General features: G+C 47.6%; 1 protein-coding gene across 3 annotated transcripts in view; it reads right to left on the minus strand.

Moving 5' to 3' along the window:
• Positions 1-25,494, minus strand: part of LOC137561749 (polymeric immunoglobulin receptor-like) — a 120,021-nt gene that overhangs the window by 8,344 nt on the left and 86,183 nt on the right. For all 3 annotated transcript variants that reach the window (XM_068273099.1, XM_068273097.1, XM_068273098.1), the window contains 4 exons: positions 18,645-18,980; positions 8,014-8,337; positions 2,888-3,211; positions 643-680 (listed from right to left, as the gene is read on the minus strand). In XM_068273099.1, the coding sequence (XP_068129200.1) occupies positions 676-680; positions 2,888-3,211; positions 8,014-8,337; positions 18,645-18,980 (989 nt within the window). In that variant the 3' untranslated portion in view covers positions 643-675. The remainder of the gene's footprint in view (positions 1-642; positions 681-2,887; positions 3,212-8,013; positions 8,338-18,644; positions 18,981-25,494) is intronic.

Genomic DNA, 25,494 nt, shown 5'->3' on the forward strand with positions numbered 1-25,494 from the left:
TGCAATGGCCATACATGTCACTTCCTCTTCCTGCTTCATTCAGTGATGCACTTCTCTAACAGAGAAGATGGGGTGACCTGGAAGTTATAACATAGCCGATTCAGGCATCAAATGAAAGAGAGCACAAGCTACAGAAAGGTATGCGTCTTTAAGTACTTTGCAGTACTGGTCTGAGTCTTAAAGGCATACCCATGAGAGGTGCTCGGAATCCCTTTAACCATTATCCAGCCACAGTCTTCTATAGAAAGTTGTGTGTCTTTCCAAATCACATCCAATCAATATGTAATTTACCACAGGTGGACTCCAATCACAGTGTATAAACATTTCAGCAGCGACCAAGAAAAATAGGAGACACCTAAGCTACAATTCAAATGTTGCAAAAGGTCTGAATACTTATGTAAATGTGATATTGCAATAAGAGGAGATTATAATGTCTATAGCACTGCACTGCAATGTATTTAGTGTGAAAGCACCCTTAGCTCATAAGCTCACATGGGCAGAGCTCTTTCTCCTATTGTTTCTCTGTATTGTTGCAATGCCCAATCTCTGTATACTTAGCAAGTGTGTTGTACAGATGTTTATTGTGTGTATATCTGTACGGAGCCATGGAACATGTTGATGCTTTTGAAATAACAATAATACCTTGTTAATCTTTCTTTTGGGTCCATTCCCAGGTTAAGCTGTGAAAAAAAAAAAAAACATCATCATTATTCAGTTATTGAAAACCTATTATGGAGATCAGCAGCATTAAAAGAGGCATCAGTCAATCAGAATGCAGGAAAACCCTGCCTTTTAGGCAAGGAAACACATTTATGTCTCCATGAATCAGACTTAAAGAGACTCTGAAGTCTCTTAAAAATCCTCTTTTTATTACAGAATCGTGTTTAACGCCGCTGTAATCTCACTAAATCCCTCCAAACTCCCCGGGGGGGCAATCTGGGCAGCGCTTCCGTGAGAGGCAGAGCTATGAGCCGCAGCTCTGCCACTCAGCGTGTCTGTCAGCCCGGATTGCCGCCTCTCCCCTGCCCCTCTGTCTTCCTTCACTGAGAGGGGGGAGAGGCGGAGATACGCAGCTGATAGATGGCGCATGGAGGAAGAGCTGCGGCTCATAGCTCTGCCTCCTAGAGCAGCAAAATCCACAATGGAAAGCCGCATGACGCCGCATCTGGTTGTACGGATGGCAACCGAAAGTACCTGCGGGGGGGATGCGAGGGGAAGCGGCTATCGCCTTGCATTCTTTATGCTAGTGGAAACGGCATACCTCCCAACATTTGAAGATGGGAAAGAGGGACACTTAAGCCACGCCCCCTGTGCGGCCTTAAGCCACACCCCTGCTTTTGCAGGAGGGTGACAATGGGAGAAATGAGTTTGCGGAGGAGGGTGCCAGTGGGTTGGAGAGGGTGACGGCAGGAACGAACCCTTACCGACGACCCAGTTTGTCATGTATATCATTACTGCAGTTGTAAACTGTCTGTGTTTGTGCTTCTTGTCCTCCTGTACTATGTCTACGCCATGTGTACCACAAAAAATTCCGAATATAGCGTGTGCTGTATTTGCCGAAATAAATCTGATTCTGATTCTGACACTGGGTGGAAAGGGGGGTGCCAGTGGGTGGGGGAGGAAGGTGACAGTGGGTAGGAGGAGGGTGTTAGTGGGTGGGGAGGAGGGTGCCAGTGGGTGGGGAGGAGGGTACCTGTGGGTGGAAAGGAGGGTGACACTGGGTGGAGGAGAAAGGTGCCAGTGGGTAGGAGGAGGGTGTCAGTGGGAAGGAGGAGGGTGACACTGGGTGGGGAGGAGGGTACCTGTGGGTGGAAAGGAGGGTGACACTGGGTGGGGGAGAAAGGTGACAGTGGGTAGGAGGAGAGTGTCAGTGGGTAGGAGGAGGGTGCCAGTGGGTGGGGAAGAGGGTGCCAGTGGGTGGGGAAGAGGGTGCCAGTGGGTAGGGGGGTCGTCAGTGGAGGGGGGAGAATGCCCGTGGGTGGGGAGGAAGGTGCCCCTGTGTGTGAGGAGATTGCCCTGGGGAGAGAAGACAGGAAGAAAATGATCGAGGCGCCAGCCGCGCTAATAAGGGATGCGGGAGCCGGCTTTATTCCTCCCTCCCTCCCTCTGAATGCCCCCACCTGCTGTGAATGTCCCCCCGTAGGCAGTGTGTGCGGAGCAGAGCGGAGCGGTAGGTCCTCTTACCGCAATCCATGCGCACCGGCAACTAGTCTCCTGCTTCCTGTGACGTCATGGTAAACAGGAAGCAAGAGACTAGTTGCCGGTGCGCATGGATTGCGGTAAGAGGACCTACCGCTCCGCTCCACATGCACTGCCTACAGGGGGGGACACATTCACAGCAGGTGGGGGCACTCAGAGGGAGAGAGGGAGGGAGGAATAAAGCAGGCTCCCGCATCCCTTATTGGCGCGGCTGGCGCCTCGATCATTTCTGTCATCTCTTCTCTCCCCAACCGGCCGGGACTTAAGGGGGGCTTCCCGGGATAGCGGGAGAGCCCCCCCAAATCGGGAGAATACCAACCAATCCGGGACGGTTGGGGGGCATGGGAAACAGGCCCTAAATATTCTTCTGACAACTTCCTAGGATTGAAACAGAGATTACCTAAGGAACAATAGACCCTGCCTGGGGAAATTTGTTTAACTTTAATAGCACAGCAGGAGGTGTAGAATCCCCTTCAGGAAGCGATTTAACCAGTAGTCGACCACCTAATGTGGAATGTCGGTGGCACCCTCATTCCTCAGCGGCGCATATATGCGCCACCTCGCAAGGAAAGAGATTAGACGGGAGCTTGTGCTCCCGCGAGCCTGTACACCTGCAAATTCATGCACTTATCTCATCAGCCAATCAGGTTGCAGATACAGGAAACTGTGGCACACATAAAACACCCACCTCCATGCACCTCCACATTGATCTCCTTCATCTTGTCATTAAATGGTCCAGGAACGTCCACCCGGCAGCAGTAGTAGCCACCATCCTCCTTGGTGACGCCTCGGATTGTGAGTGACACATCGCCGTCCTCCAGTCTCTCCTTCATTTCATATCGGTTAGACTCCGCCCAGGCCACTGCCATGCCGTCTGTCTGGACGATGGCGTCTTTGCACTTAAAGGTGGGGCATTTGCCTCGTCCCCAACACATGCTATTTGTCCCCTCACTGGTGTTGTATGAGCAGGGCAGCTTCACCGCCTCTCCCGCCGATACCGTCACATGATCCGCTGTGAATAATAAGAGGAACGCTATGCTACTGACATGAGGACACTGATAATGACAACAAATGTGGTGTATGCAGTCTATGAGGATGCCTGGGGAAGCATGTGATCAGTTTGATCAGCTGATAGATTTGCACCCCCCATCCCAGCTGGCTACCTATACTGGGGGCACCTATACCTGGTTACCTATACTGGGGGCACCTATACCTGCCTACCTGTACTGGGGGCACCTATATCTGGCTACCTATACAAGGGGGCACCTATGCCTGGCTACCTATACAGGGGGGACCTATGCCTAGCTACCTATACTGGGGTCACCTATACCTGGCTAGCTATAATTGAGGCACCTATACCTGGTTACCTATACTGGGGTACATACACCTGGCTACCAATACTGGAAGAACCTATACCTGGCTATCTATACTGGGTGCACCTATACCTGGCTACCTGTACTGGGGGCACCTATGCCTGGCTACCTATACTGGGGGTATGTAAGCCTAGCTACCTGTACTGGGGGCACCTATGCCTGGCTACCTATACCGGGGGCATGTAAGCCTAGCTACCTATACTGGGAGCACCTATACCTGGCTATCTATACTGGGTGCACCTATACCTGGCTACCTGTACTGGGGGCACCTATGCCTGGCTACCTATACTGGGGGCATGTAAACCTAGCTACCTGTACTGGGGGCACCTATGCCTGGCTACCTATACCGGGGGCATGTAAGCCTAGCTACCTATACTGGGAGCACCTATACCTGGCTAGCTATACTAGAGGCACCTATACCTGGCTACCTATACTGGGGAAACCCATACCTGGCTAACCTATGCTGGGGGCACTTATACCTGGCAACCTTTACTGGGGGCACCTATACCTAGCCAGCTTTACTGGAGGCACCTATACTAGGGGCACCTATACCTGGCTAGCTATACTGGGCCACCTATACCTTGTTTCTTATACTGGGGGCACCTATATTGGGATCCCTATACCCGGCTACCTATACAGTACTGGGGGCACTTCTGGCCACTAATCCTAGGGTAAGGGCTTATACTTATGGGACATCTGGCTACCTATACTAGGGGCCTACTAATACTGCATTGCAAATAGAGTTCACAAACCTATGAGGGGGCACAATTTTTACACCCTCGCCCTGTGATCAATTTAGCCTAGAAACTGCCCTGCTTGTAGATTGGGTCTGATTATTGCTCGCTGCTGTCCTTCCTGTTCCTATCTACACTGTGTACACTTACACTAGCTCTGATATCTCTGTATCCCTGTATGACAGTTTTACTCGCCTGACTTGTAGATCAGTAAAGTATTGTGCTATTATTTTTTTATAAATGCATTTTAACAGGATTAATAAGAAAAAATTTGAAAAAATTCATTATTTCTCAGTTTTCGGCCATTATAGCTTTAAAATAATCCACGCTACCATAATAAAAACCTATGCATTTTATTTGCCCGTTTGTCTGTTATGACACCATTTAAATTTTGTCCCTATCACAATGTATGGCGCCAATATTTTATTTGGAAATAATGGTGCATTTTTTCCGTTTTGCGTTTACTATTTACAAGTTTTTAATTTAAAAAATGTTCGTAGTATACCCCCTTCAAATGCATATTTAAAAAGTTCAGACCCTTAGGTAACTATTTATGTCTTTTTTTTTTTTTTATTGTAATTTTTACAATACTATTTGGCCACAAAATGGCTACCTTGAGTTAATTTTTTTCTCCTTGTGCTTCTCGAACACTGGAAGCACAAGGAGCACGGGGAAGACTGAAGCCTCTAGTAAGAGTGCTTTCGATTTTTCTGCTGGGGACACGGATCGGTGATCAGGAACCATGTTCCCATTCACTGATCCGAGGGCTACCGGGGGACAGCACGGGGGCATGCGCGGGAGCGCGCCGAAGCATGGCACCGCAGCAGAGCAGCCGCCTGGACGTGAGCATCACGTCCGGGCAGCAGAAATGGTTAATAAATAGTTCAGCTCTGGTATCCGTTATTAGAAACAGGACATCCAAATAGGGCCTTGAAAGGATGTGAGGATTGAGTAAACAAAGGGTCTTATCTATTTGACATAAATCAGCTAACATCCTCTAAAGACCCTATTTGGATGTTCTGTTTCAATGTATTTATGTTTGCAAAAAATCCATGTATCCCCTTTTGATGTTGCATGTATATAGCTGTCTGCTCTAACATCTTGTCAGCATATAGGATTTGAGTCTGAAGAAGGCTGAGTAGCTGAAAGCTTACTTTTATTAATTTAAGTTACCCAATAAATGGTATCATACTGATTCAAAACTTTTGAATTGTGGACTGTATAAGATTTTTGCTCTGTGCTGTCCTTCCTGTTGCTGTCTATACTGTATACTGGGCACATCAACTCTGACATATCTGCATCCCTCTGTGACAGCTTTACTCACATGAATTGTAGATCAGGTCTGATCATTGCTCTGTGCTGTCCTTCCTGTTCCTGTGTATACTATATACTGTGTACACTGTACAGCAGCTGTGATATGTCTGCATCCCTGTGTGACAGCTTTACTCACGACTTGTAGATCAGGTCTGATCATTGCTCTGTGCTGTCCTTCCTGTACCTGTCTATACTGTATACTGTGTACGCCAGCTCTGATATCTTTACGGGCCCATTTCCACTATCGCGAATTCGCATGCGTTTTTAGCATGCGAATTCGCTTAGCAATACAAGTGAATGGGACTGTTTCCACTTGTCAGGATTCCTTTTGTTTTTTCTGTGCAGAAAAAATTTGCATGGCAGAGCCATCAGTGTATTTCGCATACAATGTATTTAATAGGAAATTCGCATGCGGTTTGGGTATGCGATCTTTCATGCGAATTCGCATAGAAACAATGAAAAATCACACCAGCACTGCCATGGTTAAATTCAGAGGTGCCTGGCTCTTCTACTGACTACATATGCTATTGCTCCGTTGTTATTGCCTGATGAAGCGGGATCAAACCTGCGAAACGCGTTGCATATTTGGAGTTCATAAATAAAATATATTGACTGTCTTTACTACAGTCGTTGTGTGTCTACTTGGAGGAGGTAAGTCCACCACTACCTCCTCTATTTACCAAGAATTTGGTTTTTAAGCTCATTTAGCTTCCTTTTATCCTTTTGGCGCCTCTGTTCTCCTGCATAATGGTTACATTCGCATACATTGTCATCCATGAGAATCCGCATGAAAATTTGCATAGACCTGCATGTGAAATTCGCATCCGCATGCAAATTTTTCCCGCGACGATTCCCACCGCACAAGTGGAAATGCAGCCTACACCTCTGTGTGACAGCATTACTCACGACTCTGTGCTGTCCTTCCTGTTCCTGTGTATACTGTATACTGTGTACACTGTACACCAGCTCTGATATCTCTGCACCCCTGTGTGACAGCTTTACTCACATGACTTGTAGATCTTACCAGTGTTTTGTGGTGGAAGTGCAGACTAGTGCCAACTAGTGCAGACAATGCAGCCAGCAGCATCTGTTTTAAACAGAGGAGAGACACGGACATGTGGCTCAGTTGATGTCCAACTTTAATATGAGTCATAGGCCCTGGATCTCCTCAGAACATTGCAATCCTATCAGAGCTCCCTCTAGTGGCAGCCTTATTATTGTGCTGTTCGGAGGTCTGAGTTTAACCCTGTCACATAGATCAGGTCTGGTTATTGATCTGTGCTGTCCTTCCTGTTCCTGTCTATACTGTGTACACTAGTTCTGCTATCTCTGTATCCTTGCCTGACAGCTTTACTCACATGACTTGTAGATCTGGACTGATTATTGCTCTGTGCTGTCCTTCCTGTTACTGTCTATACTCTAGAAGCTAGCTTTGATATCTCTGCATCCCTGTGTGACAGCTTTACTCACATGACTTGTAGATCAGGTCTGATCATTGCTCTATGCTGTCCCCCCTGTTTCTGTCTATACTGTTTACTGTGTACGCTAACCCTAATATCTCTGTATTGCTGTATGACAGCTTTACTTACATGACTTGTAGATTGGCTTTGATCATTGTTTGGTGCTGTTTTTCCTGTCCCTGTCTATGCTGGATACTGTGTACACTAGCTCTGATATCTCTGTATGTATGGCTTTTTACAGTAAGAATAACATTCTAAAGGGGCCCATACACTGAGCCGATTAGCGGCCGATCGATCGGACATGCTGGAAAATCTAGGTCCATCTGTTGAGATTGCTTATCATTTTGCATTGGACCTAATGAAAATCTGATGGCAAAAAAATGCCATCAGATCGATTTTCAATAGATTTCATACTGAAATTTATTGGAAATCTGTTCCTAGTAAAAAATGTTCCTAAACACATCAGATAGATCAGAAATCTAACTGATGATCTATCTGCTGCTAATCTGAGTGTATGGCCACCTTAAGTAGGATTGGGACTGTAAATACATGTTTATGTCATCATGTCATTATTTTAGTCTTTAAAGTCCTAGTAAAGTCAGCCTGGGTCGCACACTATGGCGCATGGGGTGACCCGATGGCACACTCACAATCCTGTGCCCATGGTTCATCAAGACTCCTAACTGCAAATGAGCAGAAGGCTCCTGCTTATGGGAGTGCAATCAAGGTGGTATGCCACTGGGTCAGTACATGCGCCATAGTGCGCTACCCAGCTGACTTTACTGGGGCTGACAGCAGATCAATGGAATGGGCTGGGAAGACCATTGATGGACCTCAAAGATTACAGGAGGCTGGAAGAAACCTGACGTAAGTAAAAGCCAATTTTTTTTCCCCACGTCGGGTTTCTTTTAACAATTCAAACAGTTATCATACTGTGCTCTATCTGGACACGGATCTCTTTCTTGATGTCATTGAACACGCCCGGGACTTCCACCCTGCAGCAGTACACCCCGCCATCATCCTCATTGGCATTGTTGATGGTCAGCGACACATGGCCCGTCTCTATGTCCTCCTTCAGCTGGTATTTGTCTGATTGCCTCCAGCTTACGTCTTCTCCATCAGTAGAGAGGATTGTATTGTGGCATGACAGGACTGGGCAATGTCCTCGTCCCCAACACATGGGGAATTTGCCGTGATCCGTGGAGTATGAGCAAGGCAGTGTCAGCTTCTCGTTCAGCGACCCCTTGACCAGGTTTACTGCAAATGTAAAGACAGATCTTTTATAGTCAATTTTTAGAGATATTGCCTATCCAAATAAGTAGATTTTATAGACAGACTAGCAAATATGTGCCCACTGGGCACAGTAGAGGTCGCATTAAGTCTGCATTGCGTTAATAAGCGAGGGAGGGGGGCTGTAAAAATCTATGGGCTTGATTCACTAAGACAAATAGCATGCCTTATCAGAGTAAGGTGCCTTATCAATGCCTTTTAGTTAAGGTGACTTATCAGAGTAAGGTGCTTTATCGGAGCCTTATCATAGTTAAGGGCCTCGATTCACTAACCGGCGCTAAGCCGGTTAGGAGCCTTAAGAGCTAGTGGGCGCAAACCAAAGCGTTAGGTGGTTTGCGCCCACAGGAGCGCCCACAGGACCACCCACATCACGAGCAGCGCGGTGGGACAGTAATAGTGTGCGGTGTGACGTTAACGTCGCACCCGCTGCCCTGTAAATGGCGAATTGGGTGCGCCGTTTACAGGGCAGCGGGTGCTACGATAACGTCTCACCGCGATGTGGGTGGTCCTGTGCGCGAAGTAGCTCTGCACGGCCGTTAGTGAAATTTGTATTTGTCTCCACCCACTGATGACCCGGCGTTGCCAGTGTATGTATTTGACTGCTGTTGGCTCCGCCCACTTTTTCTAACACTACTGCACAAACACTCAATGACCAAGTTTGTGAGCTTTGGGGTACTTGGCATCAATAATTTGTATATTCCCGTAGAAATTAAACAAATCAAATTGGCTGTTTGTGGCTCCGCCCCTCTCCAGCATTTAAACCCCAGTCACCAAATCACCAACTGAAGCAGGTTTGAGGCATCTGCTATTAACAGTGTACAAATGGCAGCAATTTAAATATTCCCCTTGAAAATCAACAGGAGAATTTTGATTGGCTATTATAGGCTCCACCCACTTCCCTGAATATTCATCTCAGTCACCCAGTGACCATCTAGGCAAAGTTTGGGAACCCTGCCATAAACAGTGTAAGAAGGGCTGTAGTTTACATTTTCCCAGTGAAATTTGTTTTTGGCCCCGCCCACTTTTTGTAACCTAAACACACAGTCACTACTCAATGACCAAGTTTGTGAGCTTTGGGGTCCTTGGCATCAATTTGTATTTTCCCATGAAATGAAAAAAATCTGATTGATTGTTGGTGGCTCTATTCCCTTTTCTGAATTTGAACCCCAGTGACCCAATGACCAACTGTACCAGGTTTGGAGCTTGTGCCATTAACAGTGCAAGAATGGCAGCTATTTTAATATTCCCCTTGAAAATCAACAGGTGATTTTTGATTGGCTTTTTTAGGCTCCACACACTTTTCTTAATATTAATCCCAGTCACCCAGTAACCAACTGTGCAAAGTTTGAGAACCCTGCCATCAACAGTGAAGAAGGGCTGCAGTTTACAATTTCCCAGAAAAATCTGTTTTTGACTCCACCCACTTTTTGTAACCTTGACACACAGTCACTACTCAATGACCAAGTTTGTGAGCTTTTGGGTTCCTGACATCAAAATTGTGTGAATGGAAGCAGTTTATTCAGCAAAGAAATCTGAGTGGCTGTTTGTGGCTCCGCCCCTTTAGTGAATTTGAACCCCAGTCACTTAATGACTGACTGTAGCAGGTTGGAGGCCTCTGCTATTAACAGTGTAAGAATGGCAACAGTTTCAATTTTCCCCATGAAAATCAATAGGTGCATTTTGATTGGCTGTTGTAGGCTCCACCTACTTTTCTGAATATTAATCTCATTTACCCAGTGACCAACTGTGTCAAGTTTGAGAACCCTGCCATTAACAGTGTAAGAATGACTGCAGTTTATATTTTCCCATGTAAAAAGTTAGTTGTTTTTGGCTCCACCCACTGTTTCTAACCTTGGCATACAGTCATTCAAAGACGAATTTTATGAGCTTTGGGGTACTTGGCATTAATAAGTTGCATTTTTCCATTGAAATTAAACAAATCTGATTGGCTGTTTGTAGCCCGCCCCCTTTTCAGAATTTAAACACCAATCTCCCAGTGACTGACTGTACCAGATTTGAGGCCTCTGCCATTAAGAGTGTAAAGCCCCGTCTACATGAGGTGATCCGGCGGTTTGATTAGCCACCGGATCGCCTCTTCCGCATCCGCGCGCGTACCCGCCGCGTCCCCGCTTACCCGCGCGTGCTTCGGATTCTGTAGCAGGTTTGAGGCCTCTGCTATTAACAGTGTGAGAATGGCTGCAGTTTCAATATTCCCATGGAGAACCCTGCCATTAACAGTGTAAGAATAGCTGCAATTTATATTTTTCCATGTAAAAAGTTAGTTGTTTTTGGCTCCGCCCACTATTTCTAACCTTGACATACAGTCACTCAATGACCAAGTTTATGAGCGATGGAGTATCAATAAATTGCATTTTACCATTGAAATTAAACAAATCTGATTGGCTGTTTGTGGCTCCATCCCCTTAGTGAATTTGGACCCCAGTCACCCAATGGCTGACTGAATCAGGTTTGAGGCCTATGCCATTAACAGTGTAAGAATGGTAGCAATGAAACTATTGAAAATTGAAAATCAATAGGTGAATTTTGATTGGCTGTTGTAGGCACCACCCACTTTCCTGAATATTGGCCAAGTTTGGAGACTCTGGCTTGATTACTGTGAGAATTGCAGCTTTTTAATTTTTTTCCATTGACATGAATAGGTGAAATCTGATTAGCTGTTTGTAGCTCCGCCCAGGTGTGCAGGGGGGGCACGAGACCCCCAGAACCGTCAATCATCCCAGGTAGTAAGGGATCTGTATACCAAGTTTCGTTCAAATCAGTCAACCTAAAAGCTCACAAACTTGGTCATTTAGTGGGCGGAGTGGGCAGAGCTAAAAACAAATTTCACTGGGAAATATAAACTGCAACCATTCTTACACTGTTAATGGCAGAGTTCTCAAACTTTGCACAGTTGGTCAGTGGGTGACTGGGATTAATATTCATGAAAATGGGTGGAGCCTACAACAGCCAATTAAAATTCACCTGTTGATTTTCAAGGGGAATATTTAAATTGTTGCCATTCTTACACTGTTAATAGCAGATGCCCCAAACCTGGTACAGTTGGTCAGTGGGTGACTGGGGGTTCAAATTCAGAAAGGGGGCAGAGCCACAAACAGCCAATCAGATTTGTTTAATTTTAATGGGAATATACAAATTATTGATACCAAGGACCCCAAAGCTCATAAACTTCATAATTGAGTGACTGTATGTCAAGGTTAGAAAAAGTGGGCCGTGCCAACAACTACATTTTTTACATGGGAAAATATAAACGCAAACATTCTTGCACTGTTAATGGCAGGGTTCCCAAACTTGACACAGTTGGCCACTGAGTGACTATAATTAATATTTAAAAAGTGGGTGGAGCCTACAACAGCTAATCAAAATTCACCTATTGATTTTTTCAAGGGTAATATTTACATTGCTACCATTCTTACACTGTTAATGGCAAAGGCCTCAAAGTCAGTCATTGGGTGACTAGGGTCTAAATTCACTAAAGGGGGTGAGGCCACAAATAGCCAATGAGATTTGTTAGATTGATTTCAGCCAATCTGTTATTGGCAGGATTTTCAAACTTGACACAGTTGGTCACTGACATGACTGGGATTAATATTCAGGAAAGTGGGTGGAGTCTACAACAGCCAATCAATATTCACCTATTGATTTTCAAGGGGAATATTTACATTGCTACCATTCTTAAGCTCCGTCTACACGTCAGGTCGGATTTCGCCACCGCTGATTCCCTGCTCGTTCCCCACGAGGGGACAATGGCAGGGAATCGAGCGGAAGATAAGCGGCGCCAGCGGGGACGAGCGGGGGATCGAATCCGAAGCACGCGTGGGTAAGCGGGGACGCGGCGGGTACGCGCGTGGATGCGGAAGAGGCGATCCGGTGGCTAATCAAACCGCCGGATCACCTCATGTAGACGGGGCTTTACACTCTTAATGGCAGAGGCCTCAAATCTGGTACAGTCAGTCACTGGGAGATTGGTGTTTAAATTCTGAAAAGGGGGCGGGCTACAAACAGCCAATCAGATTTGTTTAATTTCAATGGAAAAATGCAACTTATTAATGCCAAGGACCCCAAAGCTCATAAAATTAGTCTTTGAGTGACTGTATGCCAAGGTTAGAAACAGTGGGTGGAGCCAAAAACAACTAACTTTTTACATGGGAAAATATAAACTGCAGTCATTCTTACACTGTTAATGGCAGGGTTCTCAAACTTGACACAGTTGGTCACTGGGTAAATGAGATTAATATTCAGAAAAGTAGGTGGAGCCTACAACAGCCAATCAAAATGCACCTATTGATTTTCATGGGGAAAATTGAAACTGTTGCCATTCTTACACTGTTAATGGCAGAGGCCTCCAACCTGCTACAGTCAGTCATTAAGTGACTGGGGTTCAAATTCACTAAAGGGGCGGAGCCACAAACAGCCACTCAGATTTCTTTGCTGAATAAACTGCTTCCATTCACACAATTTTGATGTCAGGAACCCAAAAGCTCACTAACTTGGTCATTGAGTGGCTGTGTGTCATGGTTGCAAACACTGGGTGAAGTCAAAAACAGATTTCCCTGGGAAAATGTAAACTGCAGCCTTTCTTCACTGTTAATGGCAGGGTTCTCAAACTTTGTACAGTTGGTTACTGGGTGACTGGGATAAATATTCAGAAAAGTGGGTGTAGCCGAGAAATGCCAATCAATTGTGGGTGACTGGGGTTCAAATTCAGAAAAGGGGTGGAGCCACAAACAGCCAATCAGATTTGTTTTCATTGAAGCCAAGGACCTGAAAGCTCACAAACTTGGTCATTGTCCAGGTTACAAAAAGTGGGGAAAACCATTTGGCAAATTTCACTGGGAAAATATAAACTGCCGGCCTTCTTACACTGTTATTGGCAGGGTTCTCAAACTTTGCCCAGATGGTCACTGGGTAACTGGGATTAATATTCAGGGAAGTGAGTGGAGCCTATAATGGCCAATCAAAATTCACCTATTGATTTTCAAGGGGAATATTTAAATTGCTGCCAATGTTAATATAGGGTGACCATATTTTGATTTCCAAAAAAGAGGACGATCACAACAGCATGTGGGCGTGGTCATGGGTGGGGTCAAATATACAAGACCTTAGCAGTGTGCTGTCCAACTTCGCGGGCATGGAGGGCTGTTTTTTTTTCCAAACCACATGGTGGAGGGCCGGCCGACCACAAAATGCAATCAGATTCGCAGAAATTGGGAAATTTCCCCACAAATGGAATCAGATTGGTAGCATATTTCTCTGCAAATGCGATGAGATTGGCAGCACATTTCCCCACAAATGCAATGAGATTGGCAGCAGATTTCCCCACAAATGCTATGAGATTGGCAGCACATTTCCCCACAAATGCAATGAGATTGGCAGCACATTTCCCCACAAATGCAATGAGATTGGCAGCAGATTTCCCCACAAATGCTATGAGATTGGCAGCTGATATCCCCACAAATGCAATCTTATTGGCAGAAGATTTCCCCACAAATGCAATGAGATTGGCAGCAGATTTCCAGACAAAAGCAATCTTATTGGCAGAAGATTTCCCCACAAATGCAATGAGATTGGCAGCAGATTTCCAGACAAATGCTATGAGATTGGCAGCACATTTCCCCACAAATGCTATGAGATTGGCAGCACATTTCCCCACAGATGCTATGAGATTGGCAGCAGATTTCCCCAGAAATGCTATGAGATTGGCAGCAGATTTCCCCACAAGTGCAATGAGATTGGCAGCACATTTCCCCACAAATGCAATCTTATTGGCAGCAGATTTCCCCACAAGTGCAATGAGATTGGTAGCAGATGTTCACACAAGTGCAATGAGATTGGCAGCAGATTTCCCCACAAATGCTATGAGATTGGCAGCACATTTCCCCACAAATGCTATGAGATTGGCAGCACATTTCCCCACAAATGCTATGAGATTGGCAGCACATTTCCCCACAAATGCAATCTTATTGGCAGCATACATACCTTTAGATCGGCAGGTGATAGGAGCCGAGTCAGCCACACGCCCACACCAGCCGTGCGCCGGTGAATTCAAATGCAGGAAGTGACATCATCGGTCCACCGTGCGGCTGCTATGTGCCGGTTTGGCTGGTTCCCATCATGAAGAGCCGTTTGGAAGCCAAACACGAGCCGGCTCTTTGGGAGCCGAGCCAGAAGAGCTGATGCTTAAAGAGCCGGAATTCCTATCACTAGACTGAGACTCAGTCTAGTGATAGGAATTCCGGCTTTTTAGAAAGCATCGGCTCTTCTGGCTTGCTTGGCCGCACGGCTCCCTTTAAAGAGCCGGCTCGTGTTCAGCTCCCAAACTGCTCTTCACTACCGACTACCCGGACATTTTAAAAACCCAGGAGGACGGCCCGGACAGGTCGGAAAAAGTGGACCTGTCCGGGCAAAAGAGGACGCCTGGTCAGCCTAGTTAATAGAAGATGCCTCAAACCTGCTAAAGTTACTCAATGGGTGACTGGGGTTCAAATGCTGGAGAGGGGCGGAGTTACAAACAGACAATCTAATGTGTTTAATTTCTATGGGAATATACAAATTATTGATGCCAAAGCTCACAAACTTGGTCATTCAGTGTTTGTGTGTTAGGGTTAGAAAAAGTGGGGGGGCCGACACCAGCCAAATACATTCCCGGGCAACGCCGGGTTATCAGCTAGTCTCTAATATTGATTGGTGTGCTAATCAATGGGCAAATTGAGCTTCAGATACCAAATTTCGGCTGTAGCCAAATCTTCCCACTTTCATCTGAAGATGAAGAACGTTTTATAGGTAATGTGGTAGAGAAAAATCGTCACTAGATGCTGCTGGCAGCCTATGCCGGGGTTCCTGCGGACAGAGGCGCCTTAACCAACAGACCGCACAGGCAGCGGCTTGGAGTGCTTTGATGGGGAAAGGCACAATAAATTACTGTCAGTCCAAGGGGAAAAAATTCCTGTCCTGAAAGACCATTGTAAGGGACTGGAGAGAAATTGCCTTCTGCTCTTTTCACAAATAGCCTTCTGCTAAGTCACTGATAAAGAATCATTCAGAGTTCAGATTTCAAGACCTGCCCTGATTGTCATGTGTCTGTCTTGTTGGGGATAAAATAAAAGTGTGGATCATTGCAAGGCACCGGTTCCCGGACCCTGTCTTTCTACTGTTTCACATTAATCTGAAGAACATTGCAAAAATTGAACATCTGATTCCCCCAGAAGATCTTCCAACCCTAGTGCACGCCTTCATCACATCACGGCTGGACTACTGCAATGCCCTCTATGCAGGTCTCCCAAACAAGGACCTGCACTGCCTGCAATTAGTGCGGAATGCTGCTGCCAGTGCCAGATTGCTAACAAACCAGCCTCACCACCAGGGCCACAGTAGTACAGTTTTTTCCCTCGGTGGGCCCCCCTCCAGATCTCTGTTGGGCCCCCCCCCCCCCCTCCTTGTGTGACAGAGCTCCAATTGCTGCCTGCAGCACAAAAATTCTCTTCTCAGTGCTGTAATCACCCATGCTGAGAGCAGTGGCGTAGCTAAGGAGCTATGGGCCCTGGTGCAAATTTTACAATGGGCCCCCCCAAGCACTCTAAACATAACAATTGATACGACGCACCAAAACCTGCCAATGGCAACTACAGTGTCAGAGGTGCAAGAAGGGGATGGGGAACAGCTTGTTAATGATTACCACTGTTCAAAGTATCTATAGAAGTGATTATTATCAGCACAGGACCAATAGAGAGGTAATACTGTAGTTGAGGGAGGGCCCTTCGGGGCCCCTTTGGCCCATGGGCCCCGATGCAGTCGCAACCTCTGCGGTCGCAATCTCTGCAAAGTAGGACATTACTTTTTATTGAAGGAGAGGACTCTATGCAAAGTTTTGCTGGGCAGCAGTGTCTCTGAATTACAATGCTGCTAAGATCATGTACATTTGGCCCTGTCCATAATACATCATGACCACGCCCACCTTCCGGTGCATGGTCACGCCCTTTTTTCACCGCAACCATGGGATGTGTGGGCCCCAGGTTGAAATTTCTTTGGTGGGCCCCCAGTGTCCCAGTCCGACCCTGCTTACCACTGTCACATTACACCGATCCTTCGCTCACTGCCCTGGCTACCAGCAAAATGGAGAATACTCTTCAAGATTGGACTGTTGACATTCAAATCAGTGCACAATTTGGGCCCTGAATACATAAAGGACTTGCTGAAGCTGCCCCACACCTCTTACAACCTCAGATCAGCAGGATCCATAATCCTGGTCACCTTAAAACCTTTGGAGCCAGAGCTTTCTGTCATGCTGCCCTTAAACCCTTTGGAACTCCCTACCACGCTCAGTAAAGACAGCCCCTTTCCTGGAGTTATTCAAATCCAGACTGAAAAGCCACCTGTTTAGCCTGCTATTTCCGGACTTATAGAATTCTTCCTCTTCTTTACCACAATTTACCAATCAACCAATTACTGGTCTGAGCTATGCTTATAAGTCCTATGGAAGAAAAGTGCTTTACAAATGTTATTTGTTGTTGTTGTAGTATATGAGAGTACACTATTGTTTCGTGGTCTCCCCCTTCCTCAGGTATACACATGCAGTGTATTGCCATATACTAGATAAACTTCATGATTATTTGCCAGTGGATTTCTCCTCATCTTCGCTTGACTGATATATGTTACCATTACCAATAGTGGAGTGGTGACCCACTTGAGGAATTGGCACTGGCATCCAGCACTATTTAGGTCTGTGTGAGGAAACGTGGAAAAGCCGCCGCAAGTGCTCAGAGTGAGGCGGCTGTTTCCGCATTCAACATGGCGGCACAACACGAGGAAACCGCCGCATGCCGCATGGACAGAGCGGTGGAATCCGCATTGGATGCGGCGGATTGCGCGCATAACAATGCTACTGACACTGTGGTTGGACGCGGGGAAGCCGCCGCTTGCTTGGAGAGCAGCGCGGCGGCTCCCGCGCCCGAATCAGCGGATACATTGCAAAACATGTCTGGTGTGGCTGGGACTGCTAGTCCACACAGGTTCAGAAGGACCCGCGCGCGTGCGCTGAGAGGCAGAGCTTATATGACAGCCAGAGAAGAGTCAGCTGACCGAGCTGGTCAGCTGACATTTTCACCACTTTTCATTGGTCCAGCACTTAGGGGTGGCGCCGGAGAGCGCTATAGTATATATACTGGATGCTGGTCATTCCTCTGGCGTCTGGTGTTGCGATCACTACGTGGTAGCACTCAGACCTTGTCAGTATCTGTGTTCTAGCTCAGTTTCCAAAGGTGTGGATGATCAAGGAGTTTACACCTTAGCGTTAGGAATATTGTATTGTATTATTTGTTATGACCTTCTGCCTGCCTGACCCTTCTTCTGATTCCTGATTCTGTACCTTGCTATTCTGATATCCTGTTGCCAAACTCTGCTCGTTCCTGGACTCTGTATCTGCCTATTGATTTTGTACCTTGCCATTCTGATACTCCGTTGCCAAACTCTGCCTGTCCATTGGATTCCGTATCTGTCTCCTGATTCTGTATCTTATCTGTCTGTGTGTTAACGACCTGGCTTGCCCGACCTCGAGAACTGACCTTACGGTTAGAGGCAGTTCCCAGATCTGTTAGTGACATCTCCTCACTGGTGTCACTCTCACTCTGTCCTTCCCACTTCCAGCCTGACTCCTCTCTCGGGGGAGTCCAGGCTAGTGGAAGGAACTTGTCTCTTGTGCAGTACTTGTACTGCCTCGCACCTGCCCCTCAGGTGCAATACTCAAAGTATAACTGTTACACCAATACACTCTATCATTCAGGTGTCCAGAGGTTAGTAGATATATCTGATTATCGGTGATACTGCAGATCATCAATAATCGGGTATATTCTGCATTCTCGGTGATACTGCAGATCACCGGTAATCCGACCCTCTCTGTGTTACACCGATCGTTACAGTCTGGTTGGGGGACCACAGGAGGTTCTTTGCAGCGCAAATGCCCAGTTCCAGGAAAATAAAAGGTTAGTTCTGACTACAATAAAAGAGATTGGAACGTACTCTGGATGTTTTACTGGTGTTTTTGTCCCTATTGGTTGGATTTTTTGTTTCATATCCTGTCTCTGGAATACGAGTTTACCTGGAAACATAAAAGGGGGACGGGACAGCAGTGAAGTGTGGATGGGGATGAAATTTATCTCCAAACTACTGACAAACCTAATCCTGAACTGGGGCCTTAACTGTATGATACAAAGCAGATGCCTTTCCAGATTAATTGTAATGCTATAAAAGGGTCATAATACCATCTTCCACTTCCAACGTGATGTCCGTCTTCAGGTCATTGAATGGTCCCGGGACCCTCACACGACAGCAGTATGTTCCCTCATCATCCTTGAACACACCATTGATGGTCAGGGACACGTCTCCAGTCGATGGATTTCCTCTCAGTTGATATCTCCCTGAATGACTCCAGGTCACTTTGTCTCCATCGGTTTTGAGGATCTCATTGGGGCATCCAGAGAAGCCACAGTATCCTCGTCCCCAGCACATACTGTTCTTACCGTTATCAGTGGAGTATTTGCAGGGTAAGATTAATACACTATCCACCGCTCCTCGTACGAGGTTGTTTTGCAACGGAGCTGTCAATAAAGCAGAACAAAAGTAATTCAATGACAACAGGAATGTTCTTAACCACTTACGCACCAGAGGTCTCTGGCCCCTTAAGGGAACAGAGACTTCTTGATAAAAAAATAATAATAACTGAGCTCACTGATGTCCTTGATACACAGACCTGGCCCTCGTGCCATTTGCGCCACTCTACCATCATATCAGCCCACTAGCTCTGCTGTCGGTATAACAGCAGAGCTCCGTAAGCCCGGTCAGTAGCCAATTTCATTGGCTATTGACCCTGTGGTCACAGGGAGCCAATCACAGCGATCACAGAGTCAGGAGCCAATGAAATCGGAAAATGGAGCTCTGCTGTGATACCGACAACAGAGCAAGTGGGCTGCAGTGACGTAAGAGCGGCGCAATCCTCGTTAGTGGCAGGTGCATGTGGCGTGGTAATTGAAATCTACATCCTGGCAGAGATAACAGGTCCCAAACATGACACAGATTTCAATGACTGGTCCAGCAGTACTGTGATCTCTTAATCACCACCAAATGCATATTAGCTATATATACACTATATTGCCAAAAGTGCTTGCACACCCCTCCAAATCAATGAATTTTGGTGTTACAAAAACTTTCATGGCTACAGTTGTATAAAATCAAGTACTTAGGCATGCGGACCACTTCTACAAACATTTGTGAAAGAATGGTCTACTCTCAGGAGCTCAGTGAATTCCAGCGTAGTACCGACAGAAATCAATTTGTGTAATTTACTCACTACTAAACATTCTATGGTCAACTGTTAGTGGTATAACAAAGTGCCTCGGCGTCGCTAGGGCGTTTGATCCTGGGCACCGCCCACAAATCTGTTGCCATGGTGCCCCGGATCAATTATGGCCAGAGTGCCCCGTGAGCCTCCCGCCCAGGCTCGCACTCTTCTGGCCTCAGACCTCAGATCGCAGCGACTCCGCCCGCCCTTCACTACCTCCCTTCCCCCATCCTTCGCTCGTCACCCCTCCCCCCCCACACAATTACAACACGGGCTTACCTATGCCTGGATTCCGGCGTGGACGTGGAGCGCACAGCTGCAGACCTCTCTCTCCCTCCTGACTTTTCCCCTAGTGACCGTAGGTATGGCTTCCTCAGTATAGGTAGGTAGGTAGGTAGGTATGGGGCCTTCAGTATAGGTTGGTAGGTATAGGAGTCCTCAGTATAGGTAGGTAGGTATGGGGCCTTCAGTATAGGTAGACGGATATGGGGTCCTCAGTATAGGTAGGTTGGTAGGTAGGTAGGTAGGTATGGGGGGATGAGTGGAGGATGGGGAGAGGCAGCCCCTATACCTACCTACACTGAAGGCCCCATACCTACCTACCTACACTGAAGGCCCCATACCTACCTACCTACCTATACTGAAGGCCCCATACCTACCTATACTGAAGGTCCCATACCTACCTACCTATACTGAGGACCCCATACCTACCTATACTGAAGGCTCCATACCTACCTACCTGCCTATACTGAGGACCCCATACCTACCTACCTATACTGAGGACCCCTATACCTACCTACCTATACTGAAGGCCCCATACCTACCCAGGGCCGGATTTCTGGCAAGTCAACCTAGGCCATGGCCTAGGGCGCCATAATTTCAGCAGTGTTTGGGGCGGCTGAGGGGCAGGAAAGTGTGCGCACTGCAGACAGAGGTGTCGGGAGTAAACAACATCAAAGCGCCCAGCCGCCAGCTGAAGCCTCTACTGCAGTAACACTTTCCCCCCTGTTGTAAGCAGCCAGACTAGATCTGTCCTCCACCGCCCTGCATTATTTGTAAATAATAGCAGCAGGCGGCGGGCAGGCTGAGTCGGGTGGCACATGAATCACTTGTGTGGCGGTGGGGGATGAAAGATGCCTGCGGGGCACTGGGAGCAGGCAGCAATCGTGGTGGAGTCTCTGCACTTTCCCCGGCTTCTGCCTATTTCTGCAGGACAGGGTGGGAGAGGTAATGATTTCCGTACAAGCCGGGGAGGCTCTTCTGATCTTGTTTCTTATTTACCTCTCCGTGCACGCTCTACTTCCTCCCTCTTCCAACAGGTCTGGTCGTCTCTCCGCCCCTCCCCCTTGGCATTGTGGAAGTATGAAGCTGTATAGAGCCGAGCAGACCTGCTTGAGGAGGAATGGAGTAGTGCCTGCACGAGAGGTACAAATGAAAGTCAGCACAGCCAGCTCTGCACAGGGGGAGGGAGAATAGAGGCTGGGATGCAAATTGAGATAAAACTGTGAGCAGCTGTGCATTTAACACCACGAGCATTGTTACATGAATGTGAAATCATGCTGCAGCCTTTGCTCCTCAGTCAGTGCAGCACAGACGCTGCAGGCAGCGTCAGGAATGTCAGGCATGTGTGAGGCTGAGACAGGCTGCAGCTCAGCTATACAGATCTAAGATCTTATGCCTGCTTGTCCTGCATTGCAATGTTTGTTTGGGGAGAGAAGGCTCAGGCACTGTGTGTGTATATGTGTACAGTGTGTGTGTGTGTGTGTACAGTGTGTGTGTGTACAGTGTGTGTGTATGTATGTGTGTGTACAGTGTGTGTGTGTGTGTGTGTGTGTGTACAGTGTGTGTGTGTGTACAGTGTGTGTGTGTGTGTGTGTACAGTGTGTGTGTATGTATGTATGTATGTAGTGTGTGTGTGTGTGTGTGTGGTGTATGTAGTGTGTGTGTGTGGTGTATGTAGTGTGAGTGTGGTGTATGTAGTGTGTGTGGTGTATGTAGTGTGAGTGTGGTGTATGTAGTGTGTGTATGTAGTGTGTGTGTGTGGTGTATGTAGTGTGTGTGGTGTATGTAGTGTGAGTGTGGTGTATGTAGTGTGAGTGTGGTGTATGTAGTGTGTGTGTGTGTGTGTGAGTGTGTGTGTGTATGTGTATGTAGTGTGTGTGTGTGTGTGTGTGTGTGTGTGTGTGTGTGTGTGTGTGTGTGTGTGTGTGTGGTGTATGTATGTAGTGTGTGTATGTGTGTAGTGTGTGTGTGTGTGTGTGTGTGTGTGTGTGTGTGTGTGTGTGTGTGTGTGTACAGTGTGTATGTATGTATGTATGTAGTGTGTGTGTGGTGTATGTAGTGTGGTGGTGTATGTAGTGTGAGTGTGGTGTATGTAGTGTGTGTATGTATGTAGTGTGTGTGTGTGTGTGTGTGTATGTATGTAGTGTGTGTATGTATGTTGTGTGTGTGTATAGTGTGTAGTGTGTGGTGTATGTGTGTGGTGTATTGTGTGTGTGTGTGTGTGTGTGTGTGTGTATGTATGTATGTAGTGTTTGTGTATGTATGTATGTAGTGTATGTGAGTGTGTGTATGTGTGCGTGTGTATAGATAGATAGATAGATAGATGATGATAGATAGATAGATAGATAGATAGAGAGCGAGAGAGAGAGATCACAATCTAATTTTAGCCATAGTCCAGGGTCTAATGACCTATCATTTTTTTATATTTTGTATTAGTATTTTAATACCACTCATTGGGGGGGGGCGCCTGTTGATAGCTGGCCTAGGGTGTTGAAAAGTAGAAATCCGGCCCTGTACCTACCCAGAGCAGGGACAAGGTCCTCCAGCACCCAAGGCTGAGACACCAAAGTGCGCCCCTCCATCCCTCCCACCCCAGCTGTCACACACTGATTGCTATTAGACTAAGAGGGCCACAGGGCCCACAACCTCCCCAACACCTTAATATCTAGTTATCTGGCTTGCAGTCACTGCTATGTATCCCCTTTTCTTATTTCTTTCTGCTTCATACACAATTAGGAATGACAGCTGAATGAATTGTGCGCCCCCTCCTACACTGCGCCCTGAGGCTGGAGCCTCTCCAGCCTATGCCTCGGCCCGGCCCTGTACCTACCTACCTATACTGAGGACACCATACCTAACTATCTATACTGAAGGCCCCATACCTACCTACCTACCTATACTGGGGATCCCACACCTACCTACCTATATTGAAGGCCCCATATCTACCTACTTATACAGAGGACCGCATACCTACCTACCTATACTGAAAGCCCCATACCTACCTACCTACACTGAGGACACCATACATACCTACCTATACTAAAGGCCCCTTACCTACCTACCTATACTGAAGGCATCTATACCTACCCACCTACCTACCTTTACTGAAGGCCCCATACCTACCTACATACCTACCTACCTACATTTACCGAGGACCGCATACCTACCTACCTATACTGAAAGCCCCATACCTACCTACCTATACTGAAGGCCCCTTACCTACCTACCTATACTGAAGGCCCCATACCTACCTACCTATACTGAGGACCCAATACCTACCTACCTATACTGAGGACCCCATACCTACCTATACTGAAGGCCACTATACCTACCTACCTACCTATACTGAAGACCCCTATACCTAGCTACCTATCCTGAAGGCATCTATACCAAGCTACCTATGCTGAAGCAAAACACCCAGGAAACCAAACCCCTGGGCCCAACAAAGCAAAGACCCCCAGCCCCAGCCCAGCCTAGCAAAGCCCCCAGCAAAGTAAAGACCCTGGGCCCCCCAGACAGGCAAAAGAGCCACCGGGGCCCAGCAGCGCAAAGCCCCCGATCCCAGCAAAGCCCCTGGGCCCTCAGCAAGGAAAAGCCCCCTGCCCAGAAAAGCAAAGCCCCGGGCAAAGCAAATCCCTCAGCCTAGCAAAGCCCCCAGCAAAACAAAGCCTCCGGGCCTCAGCCCAGCAAAGCCTAGTAAAGCCCCCAGCCCAGCAAAGCATCCAAATGCCCTCACCCCATTGAAACCCCCAGAAAATTTCCCAACTCAGAAAAGCCCCCATCAAATCACCCAGCAAAGCCCTAGGCCCAGGACCCAGCAAAGTAAGGCCGGCAAAGCATAACCACCAGCCAGGCAGCCCAGCATAACCACAAGCCGAGTACAGCACACAGGCCAGCCAGCCGAAGACAAGACAGAAGCCAGATGAGGGGCTTATTTATGTGAAATACTGCTGCGCGTGCCGCACATGCATTCCATCTTGGGGGCCAAGGAACCTAGAAACGCCCCTGACAAAGTGAAAACTACAATATTAACTCAGCCTCAAAGTCATAGGCCACAGATCCGGGTACCCGACCATTTTTACGCTATCCGGGTCGGATCCAGATCCAGATACCTGGGCCAATATCTGGATAGCTCTATGCGGGTATCTGGCCGCATAATCCGGATACCGGCGGGTACCCGCGGATATCCGCATCTGGGTACTGTAACAAGGGAGATGATGTCATTGAGCCAATCAGAGGGCTCCCAGCCAATCAGAAGGCTCACAGCAGAAGCCCTAGCAACCAATCACAGAGGAGAACTCTGGCCAGCTCCACCTGACCTCATTGAGCCAATCAGAGGCCTCCCAGCCTAAGCCCTGGCACCCAATCACAGAAGGGAACCCTGGCCAGCCCCCCCTGTGTTATAAGAGGGCTGGCATGATGAGACAGTAGTGATGGGAATTCTGGCTCTTCTCAGGGAATCGGCTCTTCTGAATCGGCTCCCATTAAAGAGCCGGCTCTTACGCAGGGCCGGGCTGAGGCATAGGCTGGAGAGGCTCCAGCCTCAGGGCGCAGTGTAGGAGGGGGCGCACAATTCATTCAGCTGTCATTCCTAATTGTGTTTGAAGCAGAAAGAAATAAGAAAAGGGGATACATAGCAGTGACTGCAGCCAGATAACTAGATATTAAGGTGTTAGGGAGGTTGTGGGCCCTGTGGCACCTCTTAGTCTAATAGCAATCAGTGTGTGACGGCTGGAGTGGCAGGGATGGAGGGGCGCACTTTGGTGTCCCAGCCTTAGGGTGCTGGAGGACCTTGTCCCGCCCATGCTCTTACGGCTCTCAATCGGCTCTTCATTAAATATCACTAGACACCACTCAGAATCGGAGTAAAAGCCCCGCCCCCGTCTCCATGACAACTCCAGACTGCTTCTCTGACTGGTGCAATCCCTCCTGCTACTGCTCTGCTCCGCCCCATACACTCTTACAGGCTGCAAGAGGAGGACTACATCTCCCAGCAGGGCCGGCCTTAGGTTTCACAGCGCCCTGAGCAGAACCAGATTTTGGTGCCCCCCCCCCAAATTCATCCTCTTCGCGTGTGAGCGCACCACACACATACACTAATGGGGGGGGGGGGGGGGATCTGCTGCCTACATACACTAAAAGGGGATCTGCGACTGTAAGACTAGTAGCCTAAGCCTATATACACTAAAGGGGGGATCTGCCTACAGTAAAGGTTAGATAGGTAGCTGCCCCCAGTATAGATTAGATAGGTAGCTGCCCCCCCCCCCAGTATAGGTTAGATAGGTAGCTGCCCCCAGTATAGCTTAGATAGGTAGCTGCTGCCCCCAGTATAGATTAGATAGGTAGCTGCTGCCCCAGTATAGATTAGATAGGTAGCTGCCCCCCCCAGTATAGATTAGATAGGTAGCTGCCCCCCCCCAGTATAGGTTAGATAGGTAGCTGCCCCCCCCCCCCCCCCCCCCCCAGTATAGGTTAGATAGGTAGGTTCCCTC

The sequence above is a fragment of the Hyperolius riggenbachi genome, chromosome 3, assembly GCF_040937935.1.
Source record: "Hyperolius riggenbachi isolate aHypRig1 chromosome 3, aHypRig1.pri, whole genome shotgun sequence".
In the NCBI taxonomy this organism is placed as follows: domain Eukaryota; kingdom Metazoa; phylum Chordata; class Amphibia; order Anura; family Hyperoliidae; genus Hyperolius; species Hyperolius riggenbachi.